General features: G+C 39.4%; 1 protein-coding gene across 2 annotated transcripts; it reads left to right on the plus strand.

Moving 5' to 3' along the window:
* The first annotated feature begins 3,549 nt into the window (after nt 1-3,549).
* LOC136248851 (tetraspanin-33-like) lies at nt 3,550-17,660 on the plus strand. 2 transcript variants are annotated; one of them, XM_066040674.1, is made up of 8 exons: nt 3,550-3,694; nt 14,718-14,906; nt 14,963-15,037; nt 15,943-16,038; nt 16,088-16,201; nt 16,289-16,348; nt 17,193-17,309; nt 17,361-17,660. In XM_066040674.1, exons 1-8 carry the CDS (start codon nt 3,632-3,634, stop codon nt 17,511-17,513), a joined length of 867 nt encoding a protein of 288 aa, XP_065896746.1. In that variant the 5' UTR covers nt 3,550-3,631; the 3' UTR covers nt 17,514-17,660. The 2 variants fall into 2 exon arrangements, with proteins under 2 accessions (XP_065896746.1, XP_065896747.1); XM_066040675.1 differs by lacking the exon at nt 16,289-16,348.
* The last annotated feature ends 220 nt before the right edge of the window (nt 17,661-17,880 follow it).

Raw genomic sequence — 17,880 nt, forward strand, 5'->3', positions numbered from 1 at the left:
AGTGCATTGATCTGTTTAAAGGGCTTCATTCATCTACTTGTGTAGTTAATATGTATGGCAATACTTAATTCAGGTATACAATTTCCATTGTAAATGCTCTCAGATTCAATCTTGTATTGTTCAAATTTCAAAATTTTCCACTTTCAACATTCTTATTCTAACATGCACCTATTCAGTGTTGTGCAATTGTGAGAAGGGCGCATCATGTACTTGGTTGTCTGTACCTACCCAAACTTTTCCATTGGCAAAATGCTTCAGAGAGCCATACCTATAATCTAAAGACAGTACAGGCAGAAAATATTATGAATTTTATGTGGAAATGTCTCCAAATTGCAGTATTTTAGCATCTATTTTTCAAAATTTTCCTGGGGGGGGGGGGGGCATGCCCCCAGACCCCCCTAGTTCCAGCATGCTTTGCATGCTGGGAAGTGTGCTTTGCACACCCCTACCCAAGAGATTAGTACCTTGAGTTAGCCCCTCCCCCCCCTTTTATAAATCCTAGATCCGCCCCTGCCAGGGGAGTGACCATGAATGGCTCAGTAGTGCCTTCCCCTCTGCCCATTAAACTGCATAGCACTAACTGATAACAACATGACTTGTATTTAAGTTAGTCACTTTAGCATATTCTTAGTTATGGACATTTCTGAGACACGGATGGCAGTATGTACCAGACCACCCGGATAAGAGAGGTTCCACTGTAAATAGTGCTTAAGTATATAGACATCTCCAAAAAAATGTATACCTATTTTCTGTTTTAAAGTGCCATGCATGCCACTACCCAAGTCCAACCAAATAAACCATGTTTCTGGGATCAGCAATCAGTACTCAGATTTCATCTAAAAATGTTTGGTTACTACACAATGCATCAAATCATGTTGATGATGGGAGAGTACCATCATCAGCAAATTAATACTCTGTCATCCACTTATATCAGCACAGATGTGTAGTGTTGGCCATACTTATATCCAACTGTAATGCTTGTATCATACTACTTATACTCTAGCATGTCATCTTGCATGCTGCTATGCTATACAAGCATGTATACATATTAAAACCAACACTGGAGTCATGCTTACATTAACTACCATGTCTCAGCCAATTCTGCACACTGATCTCTTTTATATATTTAGACATCCCATTTTAGCCTTTGTATCTTTATGACCAACATTAATATTAAATTCTTCTCCAGCCTTGTCCTCTCTTATACCACCACTGATCACCCACAGTTCTGGATCCTACATAAGAATTGAAATCTACATAAGGCTCATTTGCTACATGGAATCAAGAGGAGAGTATCGTGAAGAGATTCTCCTCTCTACTTGCAGCAAATGTAGGAGTGTATACCACAAGAAAACAATTATTATCATTCTTGTTCCTGACACCTTCATTGATTATCTGATGGGCTTCCAAGCAACTGCTGGTACTTGTGGGACTATGGCAACAACTTTTTGCCCTAAACATTGTTACAGTACTGTCCTGTAGCTAGCTAAGTAAAGTTGCTCCTGTGTAGGGATGAGGCGATTATGCCATCATAATTTCAGGAATAATATAGGTATGTGTGAGAATCAGTAATTAGAGGTGATTATTAACAGTAGGAAAATCTGCAGATTGCACAATTCCATTATAAAAGATTGAGATACTCTAATAGAACAGTCAGAAACTCTAATAGAACAGTCACTGAATATTATTTACTCTAATAAAGCAGTCACATTAAAATGAAATACTCTAATACAGCAACCAGATAAAGAATTCAAAGACTATTTGAAGCTTAAACATCAATGAAAATGGTCTGATACAGAAATAAACTGGCATTATTAGCCAATTATTGTGGCATAATTTTGGGAATAATGGGAGCATAATAGGTAACTTTTTGAGCACTGCTCAAAAGCATAATGCTCAATTTTTGGAGCATAATAGCCTCATGCCTACTCCTGTGTTGTGTTGTGATATGATTTAGTGTATGTGTGCATGTGTGTTCATGTGTATGCAGTGGCGGAGGAAGTAGTTGATGGGAGGGGGGGCTGACCAGAGTATAGAATCTGTGGTGGGAGGGGGGGAGAAGCTGTAGCCATTTTAGGTTTTACATGTCTCAAAGTTCACCAGAATGCAGCATATCACCAACTTTTTACTCAAAAGTATTTATTTACAGTTCATAAAAACACTTTTGGCAATGTTGACTAGAGTTGATGAACATACAGCATTTATATTTTATAAGTAGCCTTATACACCTGGAAACACTTGGTACAGTGGTAATACACCATGCATGAGACAAGAGCCTCAATCACCACTTTTTGGCTGAAATCAAACAAATAAAATTTCAAACTTGATGAAGCCAAAACTAAAAGTAGTCAACATGCAGGCTTTAAAAGCTGCTAATCTCATAATGAAATGGATGGACCACCCGCATGCAGGTATAGGATGGGAAACAGAAAATTTATTTACAGTGAAAGTGGTGGCTAGCTAAGGCTCAATCCTAATGCTGTTGAAGGCAACTATAGTCTATAGGGGGGCTGGGGTAGGACAATATTATAAGTACCATTATTTGTCTTACTCTGATTCCTCTAATGGAGCAATCAGCAGCATATACAGTAGCGTATGCACAACTCTCTCAAGTAAGAGGTCAGTGGTTCGATTCCCACTGTAGGCAAAAAAAATTTTATTTGCCTACAGTGGGAAATATTGATGATGTGTTTATTTTGATGATATTCTCCTGATGTGTTTATTTTGTTTTCACTAGAAATAAATTGAGCATTCTATTAGGGTATATCGATTTTTTCACGGTTTTCATCCCCACTTCAGGAAGGATAATTTCGGCGAGATATCATTCCGATCGAGGGAGGGCTAAGACCGAGGGGGGGGGGGGCTGGCTTCCCCTCCCCTCCCCTCCCCTCCTTCGCCGCCTATGTCAGTGTATGTGCAAACTGACATTAAGAAACAAGGACATGCAGTAGCTTTCTGCATCATAGAGTCCGGAGGGAGTCATCAATGAAGCTGTACTGATTACTCACTTTGGAAGTATCTGCAAGTATCTTAGCTACTTCATCACTGCACACATTTAGCTAGCTATTTGTAATGCATACATTCACAAGCACATTCATATATTATATCATTTATTTATTTCTGTAATTTTTACAAGTTTATGTTTTAAGTATAATTCATTTATGGCGAGTGCATGATGAAGTGACTAACCAATATTCACTTGAAGTTCAGCAGTTTTCTATGCTCTATCGATTTGGCTTGAGAAGATGATTTTCACAGAAATGACTACTATAAATAGTCTAATAAAACAGTCACGACAAACTGCTAATCCGATGCTTTATAATCATTAAGTTATTGACTGTTCTATTAGAGTATATCGTTTTTTTCCTCGGATTGCGTTTTCACAGATGAATTATAAGCTAAACTGTGCCTGTAAAATAGGCTTGTAATTTCGTGTGGCGCACGTGATAACTGGTCACTGCAGTACTCGCCCGATTCCGATACCTCATAACTGAAACCTTTCTATGACGAGGTTGGCGCCCACAGGTCCGCCCACATATCCATCAGTGGGCATGGGTGGGACTAGAATTTCTAATTTGGAATGATGTGATCAAATCACTAATGGCTAATGACCCTATTGTAAACAATAAACATGGCAGGTTGCTGTAATTTACTAGCCAAGTTCTTCCTCTTCGTTGTGAATATCTTAATCTGGGTGAGTGCCGTATATATACAAGCAATTTCTGTAGCATGCAAATATGACTACGACCAGCTAACTGTGACTGCAGCTACTGTGTATCATTGCATAGTATCTCTAGTATAGTTACGCCCTACGCAAAAGAGAATAACCTGCCTGATAGTTTTACCACACCCTACTCCCAACAACAAGGGGGTGACATACAGGCACTCACTGTAGGTAGATCTGCGACCGCGGTCAAAGTCTAAGTCAAAGGTCAAGCCCACCAAATTCGTGTCAAGTCAACGGTCAAGGGTGAAAATTTCCTACCCATGCACAAACGAAAAGTACTGAAATATTGTTGCTAGGTCACCAGTCAAAGGATGAAAAGGGCTCTTGGTCACAGGTCAAAGTGAAATTTCAGCCGGCCAAGACTTTGACCGCGGTCACAGATCTCCCTACAGTGTGTACCTATGTGACACCCCCTTGCAACAAACAATACCCCTTTGCAATGTCAGTATGTTTTGAATTCACAGGGAAGACCCCTGGTGAAGCCGGACTGTAAAGTCATTGATAAAAATGCACTGAAATGTGATCAAGGACAATATTGTGACATGTAATAGTCGCACTTGGATAGCTAGACATTTATTGATAATTATAATTGCACGTATAGTTTTACCATATACACATGTGCATTTGTGCACGTTTTCTTGCATATACATGTACTGCGGTTTTCCAAGTTCTTGCAATGTAAAGCGTTATGTGCTGTGCAAGCATGTGCGTGTGCAGTTGTTCAACAGTGGATTTTCAGTGAAGACTACTGACTCACAGGCATACTTACGCATACAACTCAGCATCCACAGAACATTACAGGTGTAGCTACATACATTTAAAGCACTGCGCATACTGACACAATATTAGCACATGATGCTTTGCATTGCAAGAAGTTGGAAAACCGCAGTATGAAAGTTGCTGTGTGTGTCTGTTTGAGTGTCGTACGCTACGTTACACTGGATTCAGAAGTGGGATTCAACTTGAAATTCTATTTGAAGACAAGAGATTAAGCTGTGGTACCATGGTGATTTCTTTAACGGTACCAGCACAGGGTAGTTTGCTCGTTAATTAGAATTATTGTTCTTTGGTTCTTGATACCCTGTAGATCTACTTACATCGTTACGCCGCCATGGCTCAGAATTTGGATTTGCCGCTACCAGAAATCACAGTCACTGATTTCCAGTGTTCCTGGACCAGATTTGAATTGGTCGCAGCCGCCAAGGAATGGGATGAGGCTAAGCAGAAATTAATTCTATCAACCTTTCTTTGTGGTAAGCTAGTTGATTCTTATGTAACATTAAGTGAAACGGCTCGTGGTAATTTGGGAAATATAAAGAAGGCGTTGATGGAGAGTGTAGGAATCACACATGACCCATTAACTGCAGAACAGGCGTTTATGAACCGCCAGGTGAAGCTGTAAGAGATTATGCTGCTGATATCAAGAAGCTGTTCAAAGAATCCTACCCTGATGAGGCACCGGCATCACCTATCTATCCTCTTACAATGGTTTTTAACTGGCCATGCGCCGCCTATATGCCACTAACTGTTAAGAGGTAACCAACATCTTTGGAGCAAGCCATTATTGATGCCACAAGCATTGAATATACATTAAACTTTGAGCCGGTGCTGGAGGAGCCAAATGAGGTCAATGTCATTTATAAACAGCATCCCTCGCCTTACAATGGAGATTCTCAAAAGTTTCAGACTCTAGTAGAAACAATGACCAAGAAGATGGCAGAACTTGAAGCTAAGTTGGTTACCAGGAACCAGCAACGATACTCGGGAAGGCGGCAACCACCAAACACTGACAACCCCAGAACTTGTTGGCAATGTGGAGTAACAGGGCATGTAGGTCGTTTGTGTCCTTTAAACGAGAACAGGCCAGTCCGAACGATGGGTGGCTGGCCAAGGCCATAATTGATTCCCATCGACCTCAGCAGACATTCAACACCCTACCTAGTTTTAATATTAATAATACATACTGTGTTTATGGTTACATTTGCAATATGCCAGTCAATTTTTTGGTTGATTCTGGTGCAACTGTGTCTGTAGTACACTATAACTTAGTGAGAGATATGCAGCTTGCAAACACATCTGGTAGTGCAGTAGTGCTAATGGTAGTCCTTTAGATGTAGTGGGTCAGACTATGGTTACTATAACACTTGGTGATTTCATAATTTTATTGTGGTCCACAACCTTACAGTGGATTGTTAGCTAGGGGGTAGACTTCATGAAGCACCATGCTGCTATTCTAGACTGTGATCATAATACACTGTTATTGGGAAGAGAACCGAGAGTGACCATTCCTATTGCTCTCAAACAACAACCTGTGCCATGTAAAACCTCATGTGCTGCCCACCTTGTCCGGTCTTCACAGGAATTGGAAATCCCTGCAAGGTCAGTGCAACTTATTATGGGAACAATTGATGTGCCAAGTGCAGCCGATTCAGTCATGATTGTTGAACCAGTGGAAACTTTTCCTTACCAATTACATATAGCACACTCCTTGAGTTCATGCTGCAACAACCGGGTCACAGTTCAAGTCCTCCCAGGTAAAAAAAAACTTGCAAGATTTAACAAGCCCGTGTAAGATCTTGCAAGGTCACATTTAATCTTACAAGATTGGTGCAACGAAAGGACCTTTTTACGTGCACTCAAAAATCTTGCAAGATTGGACAAGAATCTTGCAAGAATTGTGCTTGCGCAAGTGCAAAAATTGGCAAGATTTGTGCAAGAATTTGATGCAAGATTAGCAAGATCCGTGTAGGTTTTTTTACCTGGGCTCAATGTTCAATTACAGTTTATAAATGGATAAGCTTGGGAAAGGTGACACCAGAAGACGATGTATTGCTAGTTTGTGATGAAAACATGGAGACTGTTGCACAAACATCCTTTGATGACCTAACCTGTCAGAAACTCTGCAATTCTTGCCCTTTTGTCTGAATTCTCTCAGATGTGTTTGCCCCAGTTACAGGTCCCAAAGGTTGTACCACAGCTTTTAGGTACACTATACCTACAACAGGCCCACCAATTCATCAGCCCATGTATCGGCTCCCTGTGTCTTTAAAAGAGATTGTCCAAATTGAAGTGCAACACATGTTGGAGAATGACATCATCAGACCTAGTGCTAGCCCCTTGGTCCCCAGTAGTGATGGTGCATAAGAAGGATGGTTCATGGCGTTTCTACATAGTCTACAGGAAATTGAATTTGGTAACCCACCGAGATGCTTGCCCACTCCCTAGAATTGATGCTACCCTGGACTCTCTGGCTGGATGTCGGTACTTCACTACCCTAGATTTAGCCTCTGGTTATTGGTAGGTTGCTGTAGAGGAATCTGATAAGGAGAAGACTGCTTTTTCTACAATGAATAGGCACTTTAATGTTATACCATTTGGTTTGACTAATGCACCTGCCACTTCCTAGAGGCTAATGGAGTGTGTCTTAGCAGGGTTAACCTATGAACAATGCCTTATCTATTTGGATGATGTTATTGTGTTCAGTTCTTCTTTTGATGAGCACTTACATCAACTTCGCAATGTCTTGATTGCTCTACGGGTGGCATATCTCCAATTGAAATTGTCTAAGTGCTCCTTAGTCCACACAGAAGTGTCCTACCTAGGGCATATTGTATCATCTAGAGGTATCACTCCTAATCCCCAGAAAGTGGCTGCAGTTCTCCAGTTTCCCCCACCCACTGAGGCTAAACCATTCTGACAATTCCTGGACCTCACAAACTATTATCAAAAATTCATCCATAATTATGCCAGTGTCGCAGAGCCATTGCATAGAGCTTTGAGGGGTCACAAGAAATTCCAGTGAACTGCTTCATGTCAACAGGCTTTTGATGCTCTCAAATTAAGGCTTACTTCCCCACCTTCCTTGGCTACCCAGATTTCTCTCACCCCTTTATACTCCATTCTGATGCTTCTGCCACATCCATTGGTGCTGTTCTCAGTCAACCTCGATCTGGCTGAAAGACTGTTATCTGTTACTGGAGCCATCAGTTAAAAAAAACAGAATGGAATTATTCCACTATAGAATGTGAGGCATTGGCCGTGATGGGTGCAGTGAAGGAATTTTATCCTTACCTCTATGGGTTCCAGTTCACACTGGTGACTGACCACAACCTTCTCACTTCATTGAAGGATCTCAAGGAATTGGTGGCCGACTGGCGAGATGGATGTTATACTTGCAACAGTTTCACTTCACATTTTAGCACCGTCCTGGCAAGATTCATGGCAATGCAGATACTATGTCTAGAGTACCCAACCTAGTCTTTCCCGTGTTACACCAGCTTGCTGCCAACTTAGACACAATCAAAACTGCACAAGCAGCTGATGCTACTCTGTCAGAAGACCTTAACCAGTGGATTCCCAATCCCCACAAACATTGCCCCTGGCTTACAACGTGCATTCCTGCAATATGGAGTTTTGTGTAGGTCATTTCAATCGTCGCCATCAACTACTAGTCACACCCAGATAGTCATCCCAACCAGCTTTCAGAGTATTGTTTTACACTAGCTTCATAACTACTCAGGACATCTGGGGGAGCAGAAGACAGTAGCAAAAGTCAAATAATGCTATTATTGGCCAGGGTATGAGGCAGATGTTGCCAAATGGATCCAGGAATGTAGAGAATGTCAACAATGGAAACCACCCCACCAAGCTCAACAGGCACCACTTGATACCATTCAGAGTACCTTTCCATTTGAAAAGCTGTCATGGGACATTATGGCCCCTTGCCCCAATCTTCTAGTGGAAATCATTATATTGTTGTCAACACAGACCTTTTTTCAAAGTGGGTGGAAGCATTTCCTATCAAATCAACAGACTCAGAAACTTTAGGGACACTTTTAATTAACGAAGTCATATGTAGATCAGATATGTAGTGCCTTCTCACTTGCATAGTGATCAAGGGGCAAACCTGACTAGCAACTTAGTGGCCACTTTTTGTAAACGTTAAATATTGAATAAACCCGTACTAGTGCTTACCACCCTCAAGGAAATGGACAGGTTGAGAGATTCAATTGCACTTTGGAAGCAATGTTGGTAACTGTTATCAATGATCACCAATCTGACTGGGATCTACATCTCCCAAGACTACTGTTTGCTTATCGCACTGCTCTCCATGCATCCACTGGATTTCCACATTTATGCCATGGTGGGCATCCTTCCACACTGTCGGGCTAAAGATGTTCCAGCATATGTGGGTGACCTCCACAAGTCGCTTCATATAGCTTACACTACAGTTCGGAGTTACACTCAATCGGCTCATGAACGTAACAAGCAACAATATGATGCAGTTAAACCTTATCTTCCTTACATGGTTGGCAACCAAGTGTGGCTTCATGTCCCAGCTGTCAAGCCTGGGAGGTCTAAGAAATTTGTGTCTCAGTGGCGAGGGCCTTACACTGTACTGGACAAAACTAGTGTAACCAATTACCGTGTTAGATTAATCGGACCTCCTGCAAAGGACCTAATTGTTCACCACAACAGACTCAAGCTATGCTATGACATGCCTCAGCAAGTCTCCTCTTCCTCACAATCTACATGCACACCCCCCACACATCATCAACTTTGAATCCTCAACGGCTCTACTCTGATGTAGTTCGCAGTATGGAGACAGCACCAGTAGGAGGATATACCAGTTCTAGTAACGATTCATCACATGATATCAACATTCCTGTTAGTACTCAGTCTCGACGCAACTGTGGACCTCCTAGCCACTACAGTGACTTTGTACAGCCCTGACTTGTGAGGGCACAAGACCTGGAGGGGGATTAATGTGACATGTGACAGTAGCACTTGGATAGCTAGATACTTATTGAGAATAAATGTTCACTAGTATATCTGCAGGTGTATGCGACATCCTTGTTTTCCTACTTTTGTTTTTCGATGATCCCTAATCGAACTTGAAATTCCTTATACTTGTTTGTTTACTTTTATGGTAACATTAATTATTATGACTGGTGAATCCGTGCATGCCGCATCAAAAGAAAGGATGGTGCCAGAGTTAATGTTTTTGTCTGAATGCATGCCCCAGCTATTAATTACTGACTCGAAGGTGAATTGTCCATTACGCTTTGCTTTCAGCTATGTTCAGCCCATTACACAGTGCTACAAATGAAGAACAGTAGGAGAAGCATCTCTGCAATCAATCCAGTCACCGCGAAGAATACGGACCCCAATTATCTATTAGTGACTCAAAAGTGATGGCCATTATGCTTCACTTTCAGCTCGTCACACAGCATAGAACAGTGAGTGCCTCTGCAATCAATCCAGTCACCACAGAAAATATGGATGATTCCCATTTACAAATGTACAGAAACCATGTATCACACTACTGTGAATCGACACCATGGGTTGTCAGCATAAAGAAATGGGACACAAAGGAGGACAAAGGAAAGTCCATGATGCATACATTGTATTATTATTATTAACACTTTACGGTGGCCATATGTACTGTGGTATGCCAAAAGGCACGTCTTGGGACGAAGCAACGTATATAGAACAGTGAAAATATCAAGCCCGTAGCCTTAGCCATTATCAAGTTACGCTTGCCTGAAGGCATCAGGCAGGCAGGCAGGGCAAGCAGAGCAGGCTGGCAGTTAGTTAGTAGAAAATTCCATTGAATAATTATTTTTTAATTTTGTAATAATCTATTGGAAGCATTCGGGGTCATACTGAAGGGACTTTTGGGCTTGGTTATACCTAACCAATACTGCCAAGGTGCCAGAATGGTATGATATTTTTGGTCAGAAAACCCCAACCTCCATGATCCCTAATATCAAGAGTATATAATAGAAACCAAGAGTATCGAACGGGTATATTATCCCGTGATTAATGATTGCGTAAAGTAACATGGATATTTCAGTAATTGTTCGTTTTTATTCCATTAAGGGTTGCTGAATTTAGCCCAATTCGGCCACTAAACCAAGCGAAAACATGATAGCGTTAAAGGGAATTGGCTAATGTTAAAGTTCTGACACTGCCAAGCAGATCCCTGAAGGCGTGGCAACACGCTCGTTTGTGCAACCGTTGCTTTAGCGAGCTGGAATTATCTTGGGTCCTTACTACACTTTCTTTGTACAGTAACTGTTGAATATATGGTTGAATAACATGGAAAACTGGTGAACAAAGACCCGTTGCCACATACGCATTTCAAATTACCATTTAGCGTAAACAAACAATTACTGAAATATCCATGTTACTTTATGCAATCATTAATCACAGGCTAATACACCGTTCGACACTCTTGATTTCTATTATATACTCTGCTAATATACACAGTGTTGGGAGTTACGCGTTACATAAGTAACGTGTTACGTAATATTATTACTTTTGTGGTAACTAAGTAATATAACGAAATACGCTATAAAAACAGGTAATATAACTCAAGTTACATTACTTACTAATGTAACGCGTTACCTAAGCAATATAGTTACTGTAACAAGTCTAATATTATGTAATATTATTACTATAATAATGAAGTTACTAATCTCATTAGTAATTCACTGTGTAACGCCTAGCCACAACGAAGTAATGAAGTCTACTGAATGAAGTTTATTCACCAGCTTCTTACTTATAACCAAGATTTGTACATTGCCCATCATGTCACGTGATAAGGTGGTAGTTTCACACGTGACAGCTTAAGGCTGTGGACACAAAGTAATATAATATGTAATATTATTATAGTTACTTTATTTTTTGGGTAATATGTAACTGTAACTAAATAGTTCTGTTGTAAGTAATATGTAATGAGTTATAAAAAGTAACTGTCCCAACACTGAATATATAGTACTACTGTACTGTATGATAAAGTGAATTTAGTTCTGCAAAAGATTGAGATACTCAGAGAGCAGTTATGTACCTTCAAGAGATACTCAGAGAGCAGTTATGTACCTTCAACTGTAATAGAACAATCATGTTTGACTCGCCTTCTAAATTTTTGGCTATGCCTTTGTATGCATGTCACTGATCGGCAAGAAAACAGTATTTCATGATCTGAAGCACATCAGAATTGCAGGAGAAATACTGCAACATTAACCAGAGTGTACCTGGGTACAGAGTATGGTGTGAATTGAACTTTGCTGACCATCTGGCTGAGAACAGCATCATCCTGATTTAATGAAAATTCTTCCGAGATCCAACAAAGACTACAGCTTTAGTTTCTTTACGTGGTCTGAAGGTGAGTCATCATGCATTAAATCACACTATCAGTTTACTGTCTGCAAGCAAGCATTTGGTAGACGTTTGTATTTGCTTTGAGCAATCATCTCCTACTACATGGCTCTCACATAATCAAACATTAATATTTTAATGATACACAGCATAATGGGGCAAACTTAGCAGCTCTATTAAAACTACAATAAAATAAGGTTGTTGACATGGAATTTCAGCAGCAGGTGGCTTGGTTCAAGAACACCCCAAGCAGATTGGCAGTGATCTCAATCAGTCTCACATGTGTATTAAACTGCTAGCTTTACAAGAAAAGGCTTCCTTGTGTATTTCTCAATTTTTTGGCATATGTTTTCGATATAATATCATTGTTTATGCACAATAATTATTTTTTACAAAAGGTGGAAGGCCATCACTACAGGTAAAGCATGCAGTAGCTACAGTTCTGTCAACATCATAATTATTTATGCCAAGTGAAATAGAGGAAGAGCAGTAGTTTGGAAGATACTACAAAACTGTGCTGCTTTGATAATGTCTGTTAAGATACTCTAATAGTGCAGTTAATATTCTAATAGATCCAGTCAGGAGACGATTTTTCATGCTTAATGGTTATTGAAATTCTGCATCAACAGCCACCAGCTAAACATCTTACTGTACTCAGAGTAGTACTAAGTCCACCCCATTATGCCGTGAGTCTTGATTATGTGAGAACTAGTTCTGCACAATAAATTGCTACTGTCTGTAAACAAGCCTTCATTGAAAATTTACACTTGCTTTCAGTATTCATTTCCATACTTATATTACTTGATTGTACTATAATGTGCTTGAAGCTACTGTCTTTGTTGCATGTTAGAGGTATTTTCATTGACTGGAGTGTGACACTGACAAACTTCAACTGAGTTTTGTAGTGACATTGTGCATGTCATCAATTGGGAGATCTGGAACACAGCAAAAATGCAGGAATTTACTGCAACATTTCTTTCAGATTGATCACCACCAAAATCAAGTACATGGATGTCACCAATTGTATTTAACTACCTATACTCCACGTAGGAGAGGACAACTTCATAAAACTTGGGTGAAAGTTTTGGCCCAAAAGAATAATAAGGTTACAAAATACAGCAGTCAATATTTCATGCTATTTTTGCTAGAAGAGATGGACGAAATTTGCTGCCACTCCAGTGTTTTCTTGATTTGACACATGACAATAGTTTATAAGTTGATTTGAAAATATTGATTTTTGCAGACCTAGATTATAACATTGATGTAGCAAACCTTACTGGGTAACTTACCGTATTACATGCCTGACTTTCACTCAAAACAACTAATCAAACAGTACGGTAGTACTGTTTAACTGTTTAAGTAGGGATCCCCCAAAAATGACACATGCCGCCTAAAATACTGCCTTTAAAAATCATCTTAGAGACATCTTATGCCATGAAAATCACCTTTACAAAATAATAGTAGTCCGTCTAACATGAAATACAGCATTAAAAACAAGAAAGCACTTAATTACTGGTCAAAACTTGAAATTTGGTCTGCCTGCCTCACTCACTCACTCACTCACTCACTCACTCACTCACTCACTCACTCACTCACTCACTCACTCACTCACTCACTCACTCACTCACTCACTCACTCACTCACTCACTCACTCACTCACTCACTCACTCACTCACTCACTCACTCACTCACTCACTCACTCACTCACTGTCCGACCACAGTTGCAAGCCTAGAGGCCAAACGAAGCACCACACGGCCACCATTTTACACCACAATAACAAACTCACCAGTGGGATGTGCCTTTTTGGATTCCGACAAGTGTAGGCCTCTGCACCTTGTCATTTCTTTTATCTTCAATCAGGCTGCTTGTCTTCTTCTTCATCCAACGAAACCATATTGAGGCATTAATTTTCCATATCAACATTTTCTTTCAGCAGCATATTTAGATACCACAGAATTATTTCTGAGCTGGATTTCAGAAGTGCTTCAGTCCTGGTGCTACTATAAGAGGTATACTAGCTAGATATCTGCCACTTCGCGATTGAGATCCCATTTGCAATAGGTTCATGACCACACCTATCAAATAAAGATCTAGGTGGACTAATAGTGATAGAGTGCAGAGACCACACCTCTTAACAATCTAGCTATTCACTTAACATTAAACAAAATGACCTCACCCCTTATTGGTCTAGCTAGCTACACACCCCTTGGTTGACTTGAGATATTTAATAGAACAGTCACTCTAATACAACAGTCGTGTATGACATTCTAATAGAACATTCACAAGTTACACTAGCTGGCTACAACAAAATACTAAACAAACTAGTATTTTAAAAATTAAAATTGAAGTAGGGATCTATGCAATAAAAAGAAGTGACCAAGAGATGAATGATGCATGCTATTACAGCATAGCTCGGTGAGAAAGTCCCTACTTTAGCACATTAGCTATAATTGTGTTCAATGCCAAAGTAGGGACTTTCCCACCGAGCTATGCTGTAATACCATCATTCATCTCTTGCTCTACTACTTTTTATTGCATAGATCCCTACTTCAGTTTTAAAATACTAGTACTTTTTTAAAACCATATGGATTATATTATCTGCAGTACTGTTAATATTGCTGCTATTATTCAATCTTTGTTGGTTCATCATTTGTGTGGCTAATTTGAGCAGGTACACAGGCTCCATATTAAATCATTATAATCATGCATAGCAGTCAGGTATAGTGTCCATTCATTTGTTGATGTAGAGGGGTGGATACCACCAGACCACATAGATCTGTAGACTACATTTCACACTTATCAAACATTGATGTATGTCATTCTCAGATTCTCGGTGGAGCCTTGTTGGCCATTGGTATCATAGCAGAGCTACAGAAGGAAGATTATGGTGATGTTAGTTCTTCAGTACTGGCTAGTCCTGCTATTATCTGTATAATAATTGGATCAGTACTGTTTCTGCTTGGTCTCCTGGGTGCAGTGGGGGCTCTAGTGGAGCTATACTATGTGTTGATGATAGTAAGTGGATATGACAATTTAACTACTGTACACATAATTGTGTTTATTTCCTGTAGTATGTGCTCCTACTTTTTATCATACTGTTGGTTGAAATTGGTGTTGCTGTGTTTATTTATGTCCAAAATGATGAGGTATGTATAAGTAGTGAGCCTAGTTCTGTGTAGCTTGATTTATCTTTGAACATGAGTCATTTGATTTCCTTTGTATAATTCCTTTGTTTTCATTTTTCTGAGAGAATGAGAGAATCTCATGCCTAAATACATATAAAAATGGTATGTGGGCTTCTAATAAACCAAGAATTGAGCAGTTAAATTATATTCAGTCCATTTGTTCTATCAGCATTGTAAGTAGGTTGGGTCATCTGGATTATCCGAGTCATTTGGGTTGTGGGTTGAGTGGTTCTTATCTGCTATACTGAATATCTGGGTCTGACCTGGATACTCACATGTGACCATATGTTCACAAACTTGATTGTATTTGTATTGGTAGAAATGCAGTTGTGCAGTATACTCAATAAACTTGTGTGGAGCCATGCCCACCATTCAGAAAATTTTAATGCGTTATGCTGTCTGCATGTTTGAGGGCATGTATGCCCACAGACAGTAGCATGCATGCCCACTATTGGGATTGCTGGATTTGTTGCTTGTAGCCAACTAGTATGGTGTCAAGCCAGCTCAATTATAGGAATTGTGGATTGCTTTAACTACCTGTATACTTACATGGAGCCACGCCTACTTTTCTATTTCCTCTTGCAGATAATTCTTCAAATTCCTATATAATCTTTGCTATTAATGCAGGACTAACTAGCAGAGCTTGCAATTGGGACTTTTAAATTTAGCTCTTGATCTATTTTAATTACACTGGGTCTGATCTGGATCTCATCTGGATAGACATTCAGGTCAGTGGGTCAACCGGGTCAGCAGTACTGATCCACTTAAAACACTGCATTCTATATACGCTATTATGTGTATGTTTCCCAGATGTTCTTTGTTACACAAGCTACGCTTATGCATGAGTTTAGTTTAATATGTTTCAGACAGAAGATATTATACGTGAACAAATGGAAGAGCTGATTAAGGAATACAGGAATGACCCTGATCTACAGGATCTGATTGACAGCATACAGTCAGATGTAAGTACTGAACTGGATGTTTATTATGATCTAGTTGTGACTTTTGTAGTTGCTAGAATGTTGTGGTATTGATAGACCAGATGACTGGCAGTTGAATCCATATTTCAACTGTAGTAGTCCTTCACTACAAGCTTGTAGCGTACCATTCTCCTGTTGTCTACCTGTAAGTTTAGGGAAGTATCACATATGCAGTATTGATATATATAGCATATCAGTGTCTATAACACTCCTCACCTCTGTGTTGTTGTAGGAGGAAAACTCTACTGTAGTAAACACACAATGTGGTGATGGTGCACTAAGAATAGGAAATGTTAGTATTGTGTAAGATACCGCTATATGGATCAGCTATTATTGTTTGTGAGGCCATGCTATCTTAGTATTCAGCATGTATTCTATAGTTATAACATGCTTATCAGAGATATGACTGAAATAATTACATGCATGACAGTGCTTGAGGGCTGGAGAATGCATATACGTATTTCAGTCTTATCCCAAGTAATCATGTTGTATAACTGGTATATTCAGACCCCAGTAGATGAAATGACTAGAGATAGCAATTTATAGTGAAACAGTACCTGTTAGTGATCAAAATCAGTAGAATCATTGATGGATTGGATGTTCGAGAGTCTTTAGTGATGCTGCTTTCATCTATACTCATGATTACTGATTTATCGACAAAAATACGAGTTGACAATCCTTTCAACAGCCCAGGTGGTTGATTTTTAGGCGCTTGTTATTTGTTTACTGTTTAGATAAGAATTTCACAGAGTGTGTGATCGTGAAGTTGCACCATATATGGTAAGCATAACCAGAAACCGTGGTATATCATTTAGTTACCACAGCATACCACTTTTGACCTTCACCGCAGGTGTGGTATGAATATGTACAAAATGAAGGGCTCATAACTTGCTTCATTTATTTTACTCATGCATTGCTGTTTGTATGTACACATTGCTAAGGGACATAAAATTTGTGAACATTGAAGTTTTATTGTCCATGAAATTTTCATCTTGAAGTTTAGTACTGATTTTATTGCCGAAGATTTATGTGATTCTCAAACATATAAACTACAATTAACCACAGATTATAAATGCCTCAAAAAAATTATGTATATTGCTGTCAGGGTACTAGTGTGTCATTTTCTATACATACAGACAGGCTCACGTTCTCAGCTAATATACACTAATGGATGTTATGGTGAATTTGAGGAGTTAATAGAAAATGTGTTGCCAATATTGGGTGGAATTTTGCTAGGAATTTTTGTGCTGGAGGTAAGATGACTTTGTATGTATTTAATTTATATACATAGTTTGCACTAACAGGTTCTGAGCATATTCCTTACAGTTGGATTAGTTGTTGACATTAGAAATGAAAAGAGCCGAGCTCGGAAATGGCATAAGGCTCATCCAAAACAAAGAAAGAAGAAAAAGACTGAACTGGAAAACTTCACTTTAGTATCACCATCACACAAATAAACATGGTGACACAAATTTTTAAAGCACATTGCCACAGCACCTGTTGTGTAAATGCAAATTTGCAGGTCCTATTTTATTAACTACTTCACTACTTATTATTATGTTCCCCTCAATTTTGATGTCACAATTATATGTATAATAATCAGATACATCAGTCGTCCCATAAGAATGTAAGTTGATTCAAAAAAATCATACAAAATTAGCTCAGCTGTACAAAAAGGACTCATCTGGGAAGTACACATTGCAACTGTGTAATAATGCAACTGATACCTGAGAATGAATGTCAATGCAAATAATATTATTGTCATTGACTCGTGTGCTACATCCAGCCTCTAATCAATTCCTTCTAAAATTGGCTAGTAGTGGT

Source organism: Dysidea avara, chromosome 3 (genome assembly GCF_963678975.1).
Source record: "Dysidea avara chromosome 3, odDysAvar1.4, whole genome shotgun sequence".
Taxonomy (NCBI): domain Eukaryota; kingdom Metazoa; phylum Porifera; class Demospongiae; order Dictyoceratida; family Dysideidae; genus Dysidea; species Dysidea avara.